This window comes from Acipenser ruthenus, chromosome 1 (genome assembly GCF_902713425.1).
Source record: "Acipenser ruthenus chromosome 1, fAciRut3.2 maternal haplotype, whole genome shotgun sequence".
Lineage (NCBI taxonomy): Eukaryota > Metazoa > Chordata > Actinopteri > Acipenseriformes > Acipenseridae > Acipenser > Acipenser ruthenus.
In genome coordinates, this window is record NC_081189.1 from 75,268,378 (window position 1) to 75,283,960 (window position 15,583).

General features: G+C 37.5%; 1 protein-coding gene across 2 annotated transcripts in view; it reads right to left on the minus strand.

Annotated features, from left to right (window-relative positions):
* Positions 1-15,583, minus strand: part of LOC117420766 (protein AF-9-like) — a 107,874-nt gene that overhangs the window by 39,007 nt on the left and 53,284 nt on the right. For both annotated transcript variants that reach the window (XM_059029877.1, XM_034034379.3), the window contains exons 3-7: positions 14,300-14,382; positions 13,915-14,058; positions 12,859-12,897; positions 9,938-10,060; positions 1,697-2,302 (exon numbers count right to left, since the gene is read on the minus strand). In XM_059029877.1, the coding sequence (XP_058885860.1) occupies positions 1,697-2,302; positions 9,938-10,060; positions 12,859-12,897; positions 13,915-14,058; positions 14,300-14,382 (995 nt within the window). The remainder of the gene's footprint in view (positions 1-1,696; positions 2,303-9,937; positions 10,061-12,858; positions 12,898-13,914; positions 14,059-14,299; positions 14,383-15,583) is intronic.

Sequence of the window (15,583 nt, forward strand, 5' to 3'; positions counted from 1 at the left end):
GGCACATTTGTATAATTGTATGTATGTCGAGATCAGCCAATAGCTTTTTGCTTTACAAAAACCTGGGGAGGATGGAAGCCAATAGGGAGTGAGAAGAGGCGGGTCTAAGGGAATAGGACGCAAGCAGGAAAAAGAGAAAAGAAAAAAAAAGGGCAAGATCTGAAAAGTTTCACTGCACTGCATGCATTCAGTTTAGTGAAAACTAAACATTTATAGTCCTAAAGGCTGCTCGAGTAGGATAGCTGGCACAGAAATAGTACATTTACTCATATTTGCAATTTTATTTCTGTATGTATTCAACCAATTATACTACATTTTAGGTAACTTGAATGAACTTGTTACGATCCACATGACATTAAGTAAGCTGGTTTGTTGAACACTTTGTAAGTGAGTAATTGTATACTGCACTAAAACAGTTCTCTTTCTGTCAGACCTAAAAGTCATAGCTTAAAAAGCTGATCTGGATAGCCAGCACCCCCCCTCCCCCACTCTCAGTATTTCATTTTACATGGCATTTCCTCATTAGAGAATTTATGGCTAAACAGCACATCCCTGCTGCGCTTGTCTCAATCATATCTGGCCATGCCCCATCAAATTAAAATGGACAGATATGGGCCATTGATCAGGTGCAGGTCACTGGAACCATTAGTCACTGCACTGAAGGAAAGTTACAATCATTTTGACAACAGAATCTTGTCAAAAAGCCACCTTGATTGGAGCTTCAGAAAAGCAGCTCCTAGATTGTACAGAAACTTCCCCCCCACAATTACAATGATATTTTTCTCCTCTATGAATTAAAGAAAAAATGGATTATTCAGAGGGTAAAAGCAATACAATAAAAAATATTCAAGAAACTTTAGGGTCACGTTTTTTTTAAGATAGTAGTGGTTGCAATTAACTGCTTTTCTATACCCCCCCCCCCCCCCCGCCCCCTCCCCAATACTTGATAAGCATTTTAATACACATGATATCAAAATGTAGGACAGCAAACTGCCATAGCCACCATCAACCCCCCCCAAACCCGACCTCCAAAAAAACCCACATTTCAGACAGTGTGCCATGTAGCACATGCTTGCTGGACACCCACAATGTTTAATAGCACTTCATTCCAACTCTTCTGAGACCTCAATTACAAAGGAATCTTTTCAGTGCATGCCTCCCATACATTTGATGTTCACAGGCTAATATGACTATCCGTAATAAACAAGGTAAAGCCACACACATGAAAACAGCCAGGAAGAACTGCTCTCTCAAACCAATCTTGATAGATAAGACAAAAGCAATCCTATGCTATAAATAAAAAGTGTACAGGATATAAAAATGCCAGGACATAAAACTAAATATGTACACACGCTTGTCAACTTCACTTACCATCTTTAAAGTACGTTTTACATTCAAATCACGAAAACATTACCAATGTGATATAAATGCCAAGTGAATTTTGCCCGAAACTACTGTATGGCAAACTTAACTTATGTATTTGAATTCTTGAAGTTCGCCCCCTCCCCTACCATCCTCCCAAATACCCACCATATTTGTGCCTATTTGTGCTTCAGGTTCTAATTTATTAATTTCTATTCAACTGGTGCCCATCATCCAGCTTTCAAAGAGAAGGCAAACAATACATACTGTACCCTCCTGTAAATATGTTGCTTTAAAAGGCACTTTTTTTGCACTACAGTAAAACATATCTCACCTCTGATTTGGTAGACATATTGTCCTCTATGTCTGATTCATTTGGGTCCACAAAATCTTCAAAAGGAGGCAAAGTGGGTTTCTTTCTCTCTGGGGTCTCGCTGTCTATTTTAAGTTTTGCTGGTCGAATCTGGGGTTTGTCTTTCGTCTGTTTTTTGTCAGAGGAAAGGTGCGGTGGAGACGAGCTGGACAAAGGTTTCAGCGCGGTCTCCAAGCTACTCTTCTTTCTCTTTTTGGTTACAAGTTCATTAGAGTCGCCACTGGGCTGCCTTTTGTTGGTGGCCTTAATGTTGTGTTGCAGACCCCCCGCCCTGCCTACGTGGACACTACTTGTGTCAGACTTGAATTCCTTGGACATGGGCTTGGGTTCTTTAAATGCCATCTTCGGAATGGGTTTGTCGTCTTTAAGTGGTCTGTTTTCTTTGGGTTTCTTGGAATCTTTGGTAAGTTTACCGAGTTCCCTGGAAGGTTCTTTAAAGGCACTTTTATGCTCTTTTGAAGGTTTGTCTTTGTGCTCTTTCGTGGACTTGTGGAGCTTTGATGAGCCGCTGCTGCTGCTGCTGCTGTTGGTAGTGGTGGTGGTGAGGGTGCTGCACTTGGCCAGGTCCTGAAATTAATGAAAAAAAAAAAAAAGTACAAAAAAGTCAGCAAATCTAAAATTAATTTTGGAGTGTAGGTACTGGTAGTTCAGAAGAAGAGGTGTAACTTGGAAATTCCACATCTATTAACAGCAGCATGGTGCGATGAGCAAATGTCCTATCCTTTCAATGACATAAAAGGAGACTCTAATCTGCCACATTTTTAGAAGAGAAAAAGGTTTTTACAGTTGCCCTATCTGGAATTTGACTGGTCACTGACCTCTACGGGGGGAAGGGGGGGGGGGGGGGGGGGGAATTCTGGTGTTTCTCAGAAAGAACCTCCTGTTATCCAACATTCCAGTATTTTTATTTCATTATTTATAATGTTTTGCAAGACATTATGGGATTTCCAATTCATGCATACAATTGTCAAGGGCTACCTGGTATAACTGAGCAATGTTAAAATTGTCAGCTAAGGTGGGGCTCCCGAGTGGCGCATCCAGTAAAAGCACTCGCTAGAGTGCAGGATGCGCTCTATAGCCTGGACGTCGCGAGTTCGAGTCCAGGCTATTCCACTCCTTCCAGGGGAGGGTTAGGTCGGCCAGGGTGTCCTCGGCTCACCACGCACCAGCGACCCCTGTAGTCTGGCTGGGCGCCTACGGGCTTGCCTGTAAGCTGCCCAGAGCTGCGTTGTCCTCCGACGCTGTAGCTCTGAGGTGGCTGCACGGTGAGTTGGCAGTGTGTAAAGAAGCGGCCGGCAGACGGCACACGTTTCGGAGGACAGCGTGTGTTCGTCTTCGCCCCTCCCGAGTCAGCGCAGGGGTGGTAGCGGTGAGCTGAGCATAATAAAATAATTGGGCATTTCAAATTGGGGAGAAAATAATAAAAAGTAATTGGCAACGACTAAATTATTAAAAAAAATAATAATAATAACTGTCAGCTAAGGGTTTGACATACCACAGCAATCGATTCATATATCCAGAGCTACCTTGACTTGTATTTAATTCAGCAGTGAATTTACCAAAAATCATGAAAGTAGTAGTGTGTTTGAAGTCAAGTCTGAACTAATTTATATATATATATATATATATATATATATATATATAAACTCTTCATTTCTCTATGCCCTGTGAATGGGATAATTACATGATAAAAGGTGATTTGTGGTATGCAGAGGAACTCCTTGCATGTTGATGGTAAAAACATACATGCATGCATGCATACATACATACATACATACATACATACATACACATACACACACACACACACAATTAAAGGGAGCATATGCTGTAGTGTTGGAAAAACAAATCTGGTCAAAGCACAAAAGCTCAGAGTGGACCCACAAAGCAAGTGGTTGACCAGCAGCATGGCTCTTCAAGTAGATAAACAGCATTTAATCTTCCTAACAGGCAATGTTGTTTGTTCCATGGGTCGCACTTGTCTCCCCCCTTCAATGTTTCATCAATACTAGTCTAAAGCCATTAGACAGTCTAGACAAACGGCCAGTTACGACCTTTTCTAACCACTTTTAAAACTTTATTATTTTGTCTGGCACTCCCCTGGACCTTTTTCATAATGTGCCCTCTTTCTCAGACAAAACAGCTTTCAGTTTGAGTCGCCACAGATGTCCCCGTGAGAATCTCAAATGCCTGGAGCTGCCAATACTCACTGTTTATCTGAGATTCAGGCTTTATTGTTCAAACAACACGCACAGGCAGTTGTTCAGGCTGGTTTTAATGTCAATTTACATGCTACAAATCTAGATGGTAAATTAAAAAAAAGCTAATTCTTAAAGCGAGTGCCAAACCTCTGTTGACTGCGGCAATCATTTTATGCACGTTAAATAGAAGACTGTTAAAGAGAAAAAAATATTAAATAAAACACAATATCAAAAGATTTGAAATGTAAAGTCTGGATATGAACAAGATGTTCCCTGTTCCAAAGCTTTCAAAACATAAGATTTCCATTAATTCAGTGCACTGGTGGCCACATAAAAATCTGTGGGTGGGCATAAGCGTTGACCGAGGCTGCATCTGAGAAACCCTAAACAACATACACATCTAATTTGTTGTATCCTGGGCCCCAAGCTCAGCTTGGGAGGCTTCCTACAATGTCATTATCCAGAGAAAAGCTCACATTATATGCACAACAAATAGAATACATTTTACTTAATATACAATTCAACATACTGTATTTTCTGTTCACTTGTCCCCTCTGGGGTAAAGGTACCAGTTCATTTATGGTATGTCTTGCTTATTAAAATAATTTGATTATTTTTGAAAAGGGGACAATTATCTGTTCAGGGATGCCGTGATATTTAATTGCAGTTAAAAATGCATTCACCTTTGTTTTGAATTGAAATTTTGCTGTTTATTATACTTGCATCAACTTTAAAATCTGAATGTTCTGCACATCTCCAAAACTAATATCTACTGTATCCAGGGCCTGGCCTCAGGCGGTGATGATTAAGTGCGGGGTCCACAACATCAAATGAATGCTACAGTAGCAACCATATCTTAAAGTTAGTATATAGGTGCATCATGTAATCTTATGTACCTACATATACTAACGTTAAGATACAGTAAATAATATTAATGATATTGAAATATTAATGAATACTTGTTTCAGTTAGTTTGTTAGACTTCATCATTTTATATAATTCACAACTTCAAGCATACCACGTATTAACTTTTTTCTAAAATGACCATGCCCCAGTAAGCCTATTGGAAAAAACAGTAATGCTCAACTATAAGTGGGTTCTGACAGGTTCGGTGGCGAGAATATCCAGGCAGAAATACATATAAACAACAACAACAACAACAACAACAACAACAACATGACACTGAGTGCAATGCCCTTGGGCATTATATCAAATCCTTTTTTTCAATTTTATGTTCTAAATTACGTAAGAACATAAATTACAAAGACATTTTCCTAGCTTTAGCGGCAGCAAAGTCCTTTATCAATTCTAAATTCTTGACAACTTCGCTCTCATTTGACAGTATGGCCAAATTTGACAATCTTTTTATGAGTTATCACTGTAATGATCTGTCAGCTAGTCTGTTTTCATGCATGTACTGCAGCATTTTTATAGGACTCATACCTGCGAGGTGCCGACATGATGAGCTGCAGCTACAGTCAGGGGTCCAAATCAAACTGTTTTGAAAGTTAAGCACCAGAGAACCGACAATTCGTTTTTAATGTTTTGTGTTGCAGTAAATATTTAACAAAATGTACCCCCTATCTATTCACACCCATATTTGTAATACTTTGTAAAAAAAAATAATAATAATAATTCTGCCACACCTCTCATCCATGGCAAGACTCATAGCAGCTTATAATATTATTTAATCTTTTTCTTAGAAGAAAAATTATTCGTAAACAAAGTAGTACTTAAAAAAAGAGAGTATTTTAGAAGTGGGCAGATGTAGTTTAATTATTACTACTACTACTACTACTACTACTACTACTACTACGTAGAAAAAAAATAATTAACAAAATGATGAATGGTATTAGAAATAAACTGTGCTCTGTGTGTGTATATATATATATATATATATATATATATATATACACACACACATACAGTACTGTGCAAAAGTTTTAGGCAGGTGTGAAAAAATGCTGTAAAGTAAGAATGCTTTCAAAAATAGACATGTTAATAGTTTATATTTATCAATTAACTAAATGCAAAGTGAGTGAACAGAAGAAAAATCTACATCAAATCAATATTTGGTGTGACCACCCTTTGCCTTCAAAACAGCATCAATTCTTCTACGTACACTTGCACACAGTTTTTGAAGGAACTCGGCAGGTAGGTTGGCCCAAACATCTTGGAGAACTAACCACAGTTCTTCTGTGGATTTAGGCAGCCTCAGTTGCTTCTCTCTCTTCATGTAATCCCAGACAGACTTGATGATGTTGAGATCAGGGCTCTGTGGAGGCCATACCATCACTTCCAGGACTCCTTGTTCTTCTTTACGCTGAAGATAGTTCTTAATGACTTTCACTGTATGTTTGGGGTCGTTGCCATGCTGCAGAATAAATTTGGGGCCAATCAGATGCCTCCCTGATGGTATTGCATGATGGATAAGTATCTGCCTGTACTTCTCAGCATTGAGGAGACCATTAATTCTGACCAAAACCCAAACTCCATTTGCAGAAATGCAGCTCCAAACTTGCAAGGAACCTCCACCATGCTTCACTGTTGCCTGCACACACTCATTCGTGTACCGCTCTCCAGCCCTTCGGCGAACAAACTGCATTCTGCTACAGCCAAATATTTCAAATTTTGACTCATCAGTCCAGAGCACCTGCTGCCATTTTTCTGCACCCCAGTTCCTGTGTTTTCGTGCATAGTTGAGTCGCTTGGCCTTGTTTCCACGTCGGAGGTATGGCTTTTTGGCCGCAAGTCTTCCATGAAGGCCACTTCTGACCAGACTTCTCCGGACAGTAGATGGGTGTACCAGGGCCCCACTGTTTTCTGCCAATTCTGAGCTGATGGCACTGCTGGACATCTTCCGATTACGAAGGGAACTAAGCATGATGTGTCTTTCATCGGCTGCAGTAAGTTTCCTTGGCCGACCACTGCGTCTACGGTCCTCAACGTTGCCCGTTTCTTTGTGCTTCTTCAAAACAGCTTGGACAGCACATCTGGAAACCCCTGTCTGCCTTGAAATTTCTGCCTGGGAGAGACCTTGCTGATGCAGTAGAACTACCTTGTGTCTTGTTGCTGTGCTCAGTCTTGCCATGGTGTATGACTTTTGACAGTAAACTGTCTTCAGCAACCTCACCTTGTTAGCGGAGTTTGGCTGTTCCTCACCCAGTTTTATTCCTCCTACACAGCTGTTTCTGTTTCAGTTAATGATTGTGTTTCAACCTACATATTGAATTGATGGTCATTAGCACCTGTTTGGTATAATTGTTTAATCATACACCTGACTATATGCCTACAGAATCCCTGACTTTGTGCAAGTGTACCTAGAAGAACTGATGCTGTTTTGAAGGCAAAGGGTGGTCACACCAAATATGGATCCGATTTAGATTTTTCTTCTGTTCACTCACTTTGCATTTTGTTAATTGATAAATATAATCTATTAACATGTCTATTTTTGAAAGCATTCTTACTTTACAGCATTTTTTCACACCTGCCTAAAACTTTTGCACAGTACTGTATATATATATATATATATATATATATATATATATATATATATATATATATATATATATAAACACACACACACACACTCACACACATACACACTAACTTCACTATAACAAACCACCCTGGGACCTGGAGAAATGTTCGTTATATCAGGGTATTCACTATAATAGGGTTTGGTATTTTTCTGTAATCAGAATAATGACAAAACAGCAAATTTGAATTCAACATCAATATATAGTACTTTTATGAATATTCCTTCACATTGCTCAACATTTAAACGGTATTGTGACAAGGTACTCGTGTCACATGTGTGGGTAAACGCATTGCAAGACAGAGACATGGGAGCTGGAGTTGAAACACCGGCACAGATGCGCAGTATTTATTAAACACAAAACAGATAGTAAACAAACAGGTCATGTGACGCTACCAATGATGGTAACGCACAGAGGACACATACAAGACAGGCAGGCAGCAAGTCTCAATCGAGCGCACGTCTGTAAACAATCATTTGAGCAAACATAACTCCAAAAAGCACACAAAACAAACCCGTTTCCACATATAGATTACACCAACACTAATTCTCCCCCGTGGTATGTTTAAAAGAAAACAGTAAAGAAATGAAAAAGAAAAGAATGTACACTTATATGCTGAATACAGTAATTACATGTCCTTTCTCTTGAAAGAACTATCCAGCATAGATTTCTCTTCATGCCTGTTGCCTGGTTGCAGTTTGTGTGAAGATGACTGATAGGCAACGATTGCATTCGTCATGCATGATTCGTACTACAATAGGTCATCTTTGAATTAGCGTTATCTTTGAATTAGTCAACCATGGTCTTTGTTTTCACTGAGAGAATAACACACTTGACACTGGACACTTAAGTGTCAGTCAGTACTGAGATCATTCTATCCGTGACGATCCTGTACGTGATCGTTCTAATAGGGTTAATTTGCATTGAAAAAAAATCAGTTCTTGATTGTTGGGTGTTCGTTATAAGAAGGGTTCCTTACAGTGAAGTTAGCGCATTAATATATATATGGATTAGATTTACATTTGCTGCAACAACTGATTTGGTGTTAACATAAATCTGTGATTATATGCATCTAACCAAAGCATGAGAATTTTTTAAATCAACAAAGCAACTTTCAGTTTTTGACTTGCTGAACAAAGATTTAATTGAGAACTGTAAAAGTGTGCTGCGATATGTTTTCTACAATTTTCCCCACATGACACAAACCTTCTCTCCTATGTATGTGGATGAGTGTGGGTAGGTCATGTGAGTAGTCCAGACCCAATGAGAAACTATCATCTATGTTTTGCCAAGGAATAAGAAAAACATTTTTTACACTTTTTAAAGCATGTCTACTGGCGCCAGAATTTAATGTTGCAGGCGCCATATGGGGTACCCTAGTGCTAGAATCTAGTGCCATAGAACCAAATTTGTACCCGAGCGTTTTGCGCGCACGTAACGAACACGCTAAATCTTACGGCAGTCCGGTTGAGCGTTGGGCCCCTGAAGGGTGGGGGCTCTAGGCGGCCGCCTCGCTCGCCTTGCCTTAAGGCCGACCCTGGCGGTATCATTTTGAATGAGCAATAAGCAGTTTTGTTTGTGTACTGTATAGTGGTAGCACACTGTACTTAATTAGTGCCTATATTTGCATCCATGCAATTAGAAACATTGCATAAAAACAACAAGTTTCTTTATTTAATAAATATTTTGTAGCACAGCTGGAACCTTAATAGTGTAGTCAAATACTTTGGTATGAAAATATAAATTTCCTTCAAGAATTAACATAAGCTCTTAGTCATTTAATTAAAAAAAAAAAAGCAGACATTTTGAACAAAGTCAACTCAAATCTTATGTGAACTCTAACCAGCATGCAATCCATCACTGCCTATGTCTGTTTTGATTTCAAAATGTTTCCATGTGCTCTAAACCATTTTAGAGTAACCTCCAACTCACTTGACTTACGGATTTTTACACAAAAACAAGCTAATTAAACCATAAAATAACACATAATGGGAGCAATATGCCAGTTCTCGAACCTAAGCATATTTAGTGTAATGGAAGGCAACATAATGAGAACTTTACAATTTTATATTGTTTTTTGATGCCAAAGATGAGCAAAGCAGTTCTTTATGTTAAAAGCATTATTTATTATATGAATCTCTATTTTGTAATACAACTTCATAGCGGTATAACTGATGTGTAGCCTGTAGGACAGGACCTCTGCTTTAAATTACCTGGAAAGACCCACTGGACTTGCACACATGGCTTTAATTCCTGTACACTTATAAAGATCAAATAAATTGTAAAAAGGAAACTACCTACATAAATAATGCAGAATCAAACTAAAGTGTTATTTTTTTCCTCCAAACTTTTTGTGGTTACTTGATAACTAGAATTAGACTTGTAATGGTAAATGGGCTTCCATTAGCAACCATCATTCTAACCAAACTAGTGAATGAAAAGAGACCCTCTCCCAGATTGACCTTTGATCCATGCGAGGACTTCATCTTCTTCGTGTCCGAAAAAGACACAGCATTACTGGGGAGTACAGGGAGCTGCAGGCTTTGTCCGAAGAGGGACGTGGATCCTTCCTGCATGACCATGACCTAGCAAACAATAAAACAAAAACAACATGGCAAGAGCATAATGGGCAACAATAATTACTGTTATTTAAGGCATAAAAAAGAGCACATTACACTTTAAATGTTTGTGTTGTCATTTATTTTCCAGACTAAGTATTTGGTTTCCTATGCTCATGTCCTTCTTGTGTTACAGGTAATAAGGTCCCACATTGTTTTATGAATGCACTATATAGAACCCTGTTGTGTGAAACGCAGGAAAGTATTGTGGCAGAGAAAAAAAAACACATCATTGTATAAATGAAGTTTGGAAAACAAGAAGGATCATTAGCAAAATGGGATTTGTGAATTCAAAATATGTTGTTATTTATTGTAAAGTTATTGTAGCTAACAATGTAATTGGTATTCCATTTGCAAAGCTGGTCTTGTGCGGTTTTGAAAGAAACACAAGCTATAAAAAATATGTACTTTCATTTTAAAACATGCTACCTGGAACCAAAGTCGTAACCAAGTCATTTTTGTCAAGTCCCAAGTCAAGTCTCAAGGCACAATGGTCTCAAGTCTGATAATAGCCACCCTGATTGAACTTATTATTATTATTATTATTATTATTATTATTATTATTATTAATAATAATAATAATAATAATAATAATAATAATTAATTACAGGATTATTCAAAGTAATTGTTTCCTCATCTGGCATGTCTGTATTCTATGAGTAGCCTCTAAAAAATATCAACTGCCTTATTCAAAACTTTAATATCTTACCATCTCTGAAGCAAATATAGAAACAAATCTGAAATTGAAGATAAATAAGGTCATAATCGTTTTTTTGCTGGTTTAGAAAACACAATTTGGCTACTTTTTGGATGGTTACTTCCAAAATTTGGCAGGGCGTTTTCCCAAAAATTCTGGCAGCACTGACAGGGACCAGGCAGACACACACACACACACACACACACACACACACACACACACACACACACACACACAGTGCGCAGCACGAGAGGAGGAGAGAGAGAAAGAGAGAGAGAGAGAGAGAGAGAGAGAGAGAGAGAGAGAGGAGAGAGAGAGACGTAATACTGGTGTAGCGTTTGAATTTTTATTATTGTCAAGTCATTTTCATCAAGTTCCAAGTCAAGTCTCAAGTCCCCAAAAAAGACTCGAGTCAACACCTCTGCCTGAAACTACATTGCATTAAAAGAAAAGTTATCAGTTTCCATCACTTACTCTCATAAAATAGACTTGCATTTCTCAGGTCATTTCACCTCAGCAATGTCTGGCAGAATGCATGTCAGTCAATAGGGGACAGGATATAAGCCGTTGCAGGGGTGAGGACCATTTCATCCTTCAGGTGAAATGACCAAGAAAGTGCAACGCTATCTGAAAGCATGGCTTGCAAACAAAGATTTCTTCAATCTAGTGCAGTACCGGATATTTTATTTAAAAATAAAACTACATGTTTACTTTAACAAATGCTTCCCTGAAAACAGCACACTTGAGTAGAGTGAATGGAAGTGAACAGTGAATTATTTTGTTTGCTACCACCACTAAGGAGTCATTTGCTACGGAATTTATATATTTTGGCAAGAGATAAGAATAGTTTTTACTGTGATCCTTTACTGTGCCATAAAAACATATCTGCAGGAGTATTCATTGACAGTAATTGTTATGAATTAATGATGCCGAATTAGATATCAGATTACACCAATATTGCATGTTTAATGCATTTTAAAGCTAATTTTAGTAGGAAGGTCAGGGAAGAGTACTGAAACACTAAAGTAAAAAGCGTTTGACAGTACAGAATGTTTCAACATCTTTCGATTGTGAAATTGTATTAAACGTTGGCTATAATCAGTAGGTTATCATAATAAATAATAACTGTTCATAACAAGACCATTTGTGCACTTTCCAAAACACAAACAGTAGGACAAACAGATTACTACATTTAGATGTTTCTTGAGACAGAGACTTTTCAGGTTAGTATATAAAGAATAGCAATTTTATTTGAAACAAAGGGCCATATTCAGCTTTAATTTGAACAACTAATAAATACTGCATGTTATGGTATTCATGAAACTACAGCTATGGCCAAAGGTTGTGAATCCCATTAGTTTTAGGATTGAGACAATTTATATTAAAAATAAATAAATAAATAAATAAATAAACAAATGAACATAATTTAGATCTTTTATTTTACATCATATAATCCAAGAAACTACAAAATGATATCGCAAAAGTCTACTGGAAGCCATAATAGTAGTACTGTATTTCAGGTTTGATTTTGAAAAGTCAAATTTTTCATATGTCATTTTTTGTTAAGTATATGGAAAACTACAAAGCGGTATGTACTTCAATAGGTTTCATTCGACTTTATGAAGCAGAATTTCTTAATTCTACAGGATGATACAAAACTTTTGGCCACAGCTGTAGACTGGTACAGAGAGCATAACAGTTTAATTAATTTGAAACAGTATTCAAGCTTTGTGAATTGAGATGAAAATAATAACAGATACACCAACTGCAGTAATAGATCAGGTTTGTTTGACCCTTAACATGGCAGAGTTTACAAAGCTATTAAATGAACTGTTGTCACCTCGAGTACAGTATATCATGCACTTACTGAAAAAATGACAAAAATGGAAGATCACACACTTCATTAAAAAAGAGATGTACTTTATTTACACTGGCAACCCCTCTTCACACACAAAAGTGATATTTAAAAAGACACCAGCAACACTGCTTAGGGAAACAATTATAGCCACTGTACCAAAAACAGAAACAAATGGGGGGGGGGGGGGGGGGGTCATTGCTCAATACTTACTTTTGGGTCTTCAGCAAACCTTTTGTGAGGATCTCTTTGCTGTTAGGGGTATTATAGAAAAATATATTAGTTAGAATAACTGGGAAAGGAATCATAGAAATCATACAATTCAGTATGTATTGTTACCATCACTAGAATGTAACAATCATTTCAGTGTCTGGAAACCCCAGGGAGAGTATCCAACAATAAAATTAAATTAAAAAAATTGACTCAAACTCTTAAAACAAAACTACCACCAACATCTAAACTAAACTCTCCTCGAAAATTGTAATCAACTCATCGGAATTTATATTAAAAATAAATAAATAAATAAAAATCAGTAATTAAAAAAATAACAAAACAATGAGCAAGTTAATTAACTTGCCATTATTCACTTTAACAACAGGTTACCAAGCCATTTTCATTATGGTAGAAAAATAATAATAAAAACACACCATTATCTTTAAAACTACTACCAAACCATTCTAAATAAAAAGCTGCCACATTTTTGAACAAATGTAAAAAGGCAAGCATACCATCAGAGCTAAAATCAAGAAGGCCTATTAAAATGACTTAAAATAAAAAAAAAACACAACACTTAACATAAATGCACTGCAAGCACATACTTTAACTGAGCTAGCACTCTGGAATGAATGTAAATAAAAGGCACTCACAAACCATTCATAAAAACATTACTTTGAGATAGTTCGGCCCAATGCCAAGGACAGACTTAAATCCTCCTGTGATAAATGACTGAGCTCTGACTAGTTCACATGAAATCTGGAAGGTTACTTATTGCCTTCACTGGAGTGCTCTCTAATTGCCTTCCACCTCTTAGATGACAAAGCCTATATTTGTATAAAATCAGCTTTAGGGAGGATTATTTATTCTGTCTGGAAGTTCAACCCTGTGAGAGAACTCTTAGGGAGTCACCCGCAGGTGAGCAAATACTCAGGTAACTCTTAAAAGGCTTTTTTTGCATTTGAACAGACTTTCATTGCGCTTAAAAATATGAGAGATCATTAAATCAGTAGCCAGGTTATTGCTGCCCTTGGTTGACAAGAGAGTGGGACTCACCCCTCCCGCTTTCAGCAGTTTTTTCCGGAATTCTTCTGTGGGGTTGTTGAAAGTGAGCTTTTCACAGCGGAGGTGGTTTACAGGTGGATGGCCTTCGACGTGCAGGAATAAGTCATAGTCAAAGCGCACTTTCTTAGGTTCTTCCTATACAGGCAGAGTGAGGGAGGAGGAGGCATTAAAAAAAATAAATAAATAAAGAAGATGGAGAGTGAAACTGTCACAAAGCATGTTTATAGAGTCAGACTGCTACAACACAAGGACTATAGAATTTTTAGACATGTCAGTTATACTGTTTTAATAAGTGAAAACCAGACTTGAAAAGGGCAGACTATTCATTACAAGAGCCAAAATGAAAAGTGTCAGACAATGCGTTTTCAATAAATACCTTATTTTTGAAGTATACTTCAATTGGCAAGATAAAGCCAGCATACCCAGACTCCTCCACTTTGTACGGTGGATCCTTGCAAACTATAATGAAAAAGGGAGACAAAATGGTCAGAAGACAACAACTATTCAAATCTCTAGGGCTCTTCGTTTCCGGTTTTTATTGTTGATCGCATCATGTCCGTTTTTTGTGCCGAAGCCGTTCAATTAAACTCTTGGAAAATTGTTGATTGTGAAACAAGTTCACTTTAGTTTTTTTCTCCCATAACTTGATTAAGACTATGATTTTGTTTCATTGATAATTATCCTTATTCTTAATTCAAACCAAATGCAAAACAGCAAGTTAAGTTAAATTGATTTCATTAAATCATAATTAAAGGCAACGAGTCATTAAGATTTTAAAGCCAAGAAAAGCAATTTATCTGAATTCGCTTTCTGTGTTCAGTTTGAATAAAAAATTAGGAGCTGTCTTTTTTTTCTATTCAAGTTACCGCAGAAAAAACAAAAAAAGTTATCTCGTTTCACAATCAACGCTTTTCCATGTTTAAATTAAGAAATGGAGTCGGCTCAATACTTTAAAAGGGGCATCACACAACCAAAAATAAAAATCGAAAGAGCCATAACCATCTCTAAAGACAAGTATAAAATTTAGGCAGTAACGGTGTGAATTGAAGCCAACAGTGCAAATACTTCATCCCAAAAAAGCGAGATAAAGAAAAATGTGGTTTAAGTTTGACAAGCCATAACTGTAGGATAGAACAAGTTCTTGCTCTGACTGGGTGTCAAACACTGCTTGGAACGGGAAGCCACTTGTATGGAAAAACGTGTATAGTTTCTGGTTCTTTCATACCTTTTGCTTAGCTTTAACATACAAATACAAACTCCCCTGTGCACCTTGTATGGAATGCCCCACTTAATGATTCTGTTCACCTGGTTTAGTGTTCTGGGTTTTATTTGTAGAAATACCATAATTCCTGAGTCTACATTTGCCTTGCTCCTCATGCAAAACGGTCTTGTTTCCTCTCAACAGCAATTACACTATTGAACCAACGATCTTATTTTGGGATACACAGACTACCTTTATAGTCAGCCAGCACAGTGGCATTTCCAATTCTATTGATCCAAGTCTGTACTTTAAAATACACCAGTCAACATACTGGTGGCAACACTTTCCATAGTAGTAGTCAGGAGGCACTCTCCAGGGATCTCATTATTCAGAAATGCAGCTGGCTGTGCAAAAAAAAAAAAAAAACACCACAAAAAAAACCACACACAACACACTTTC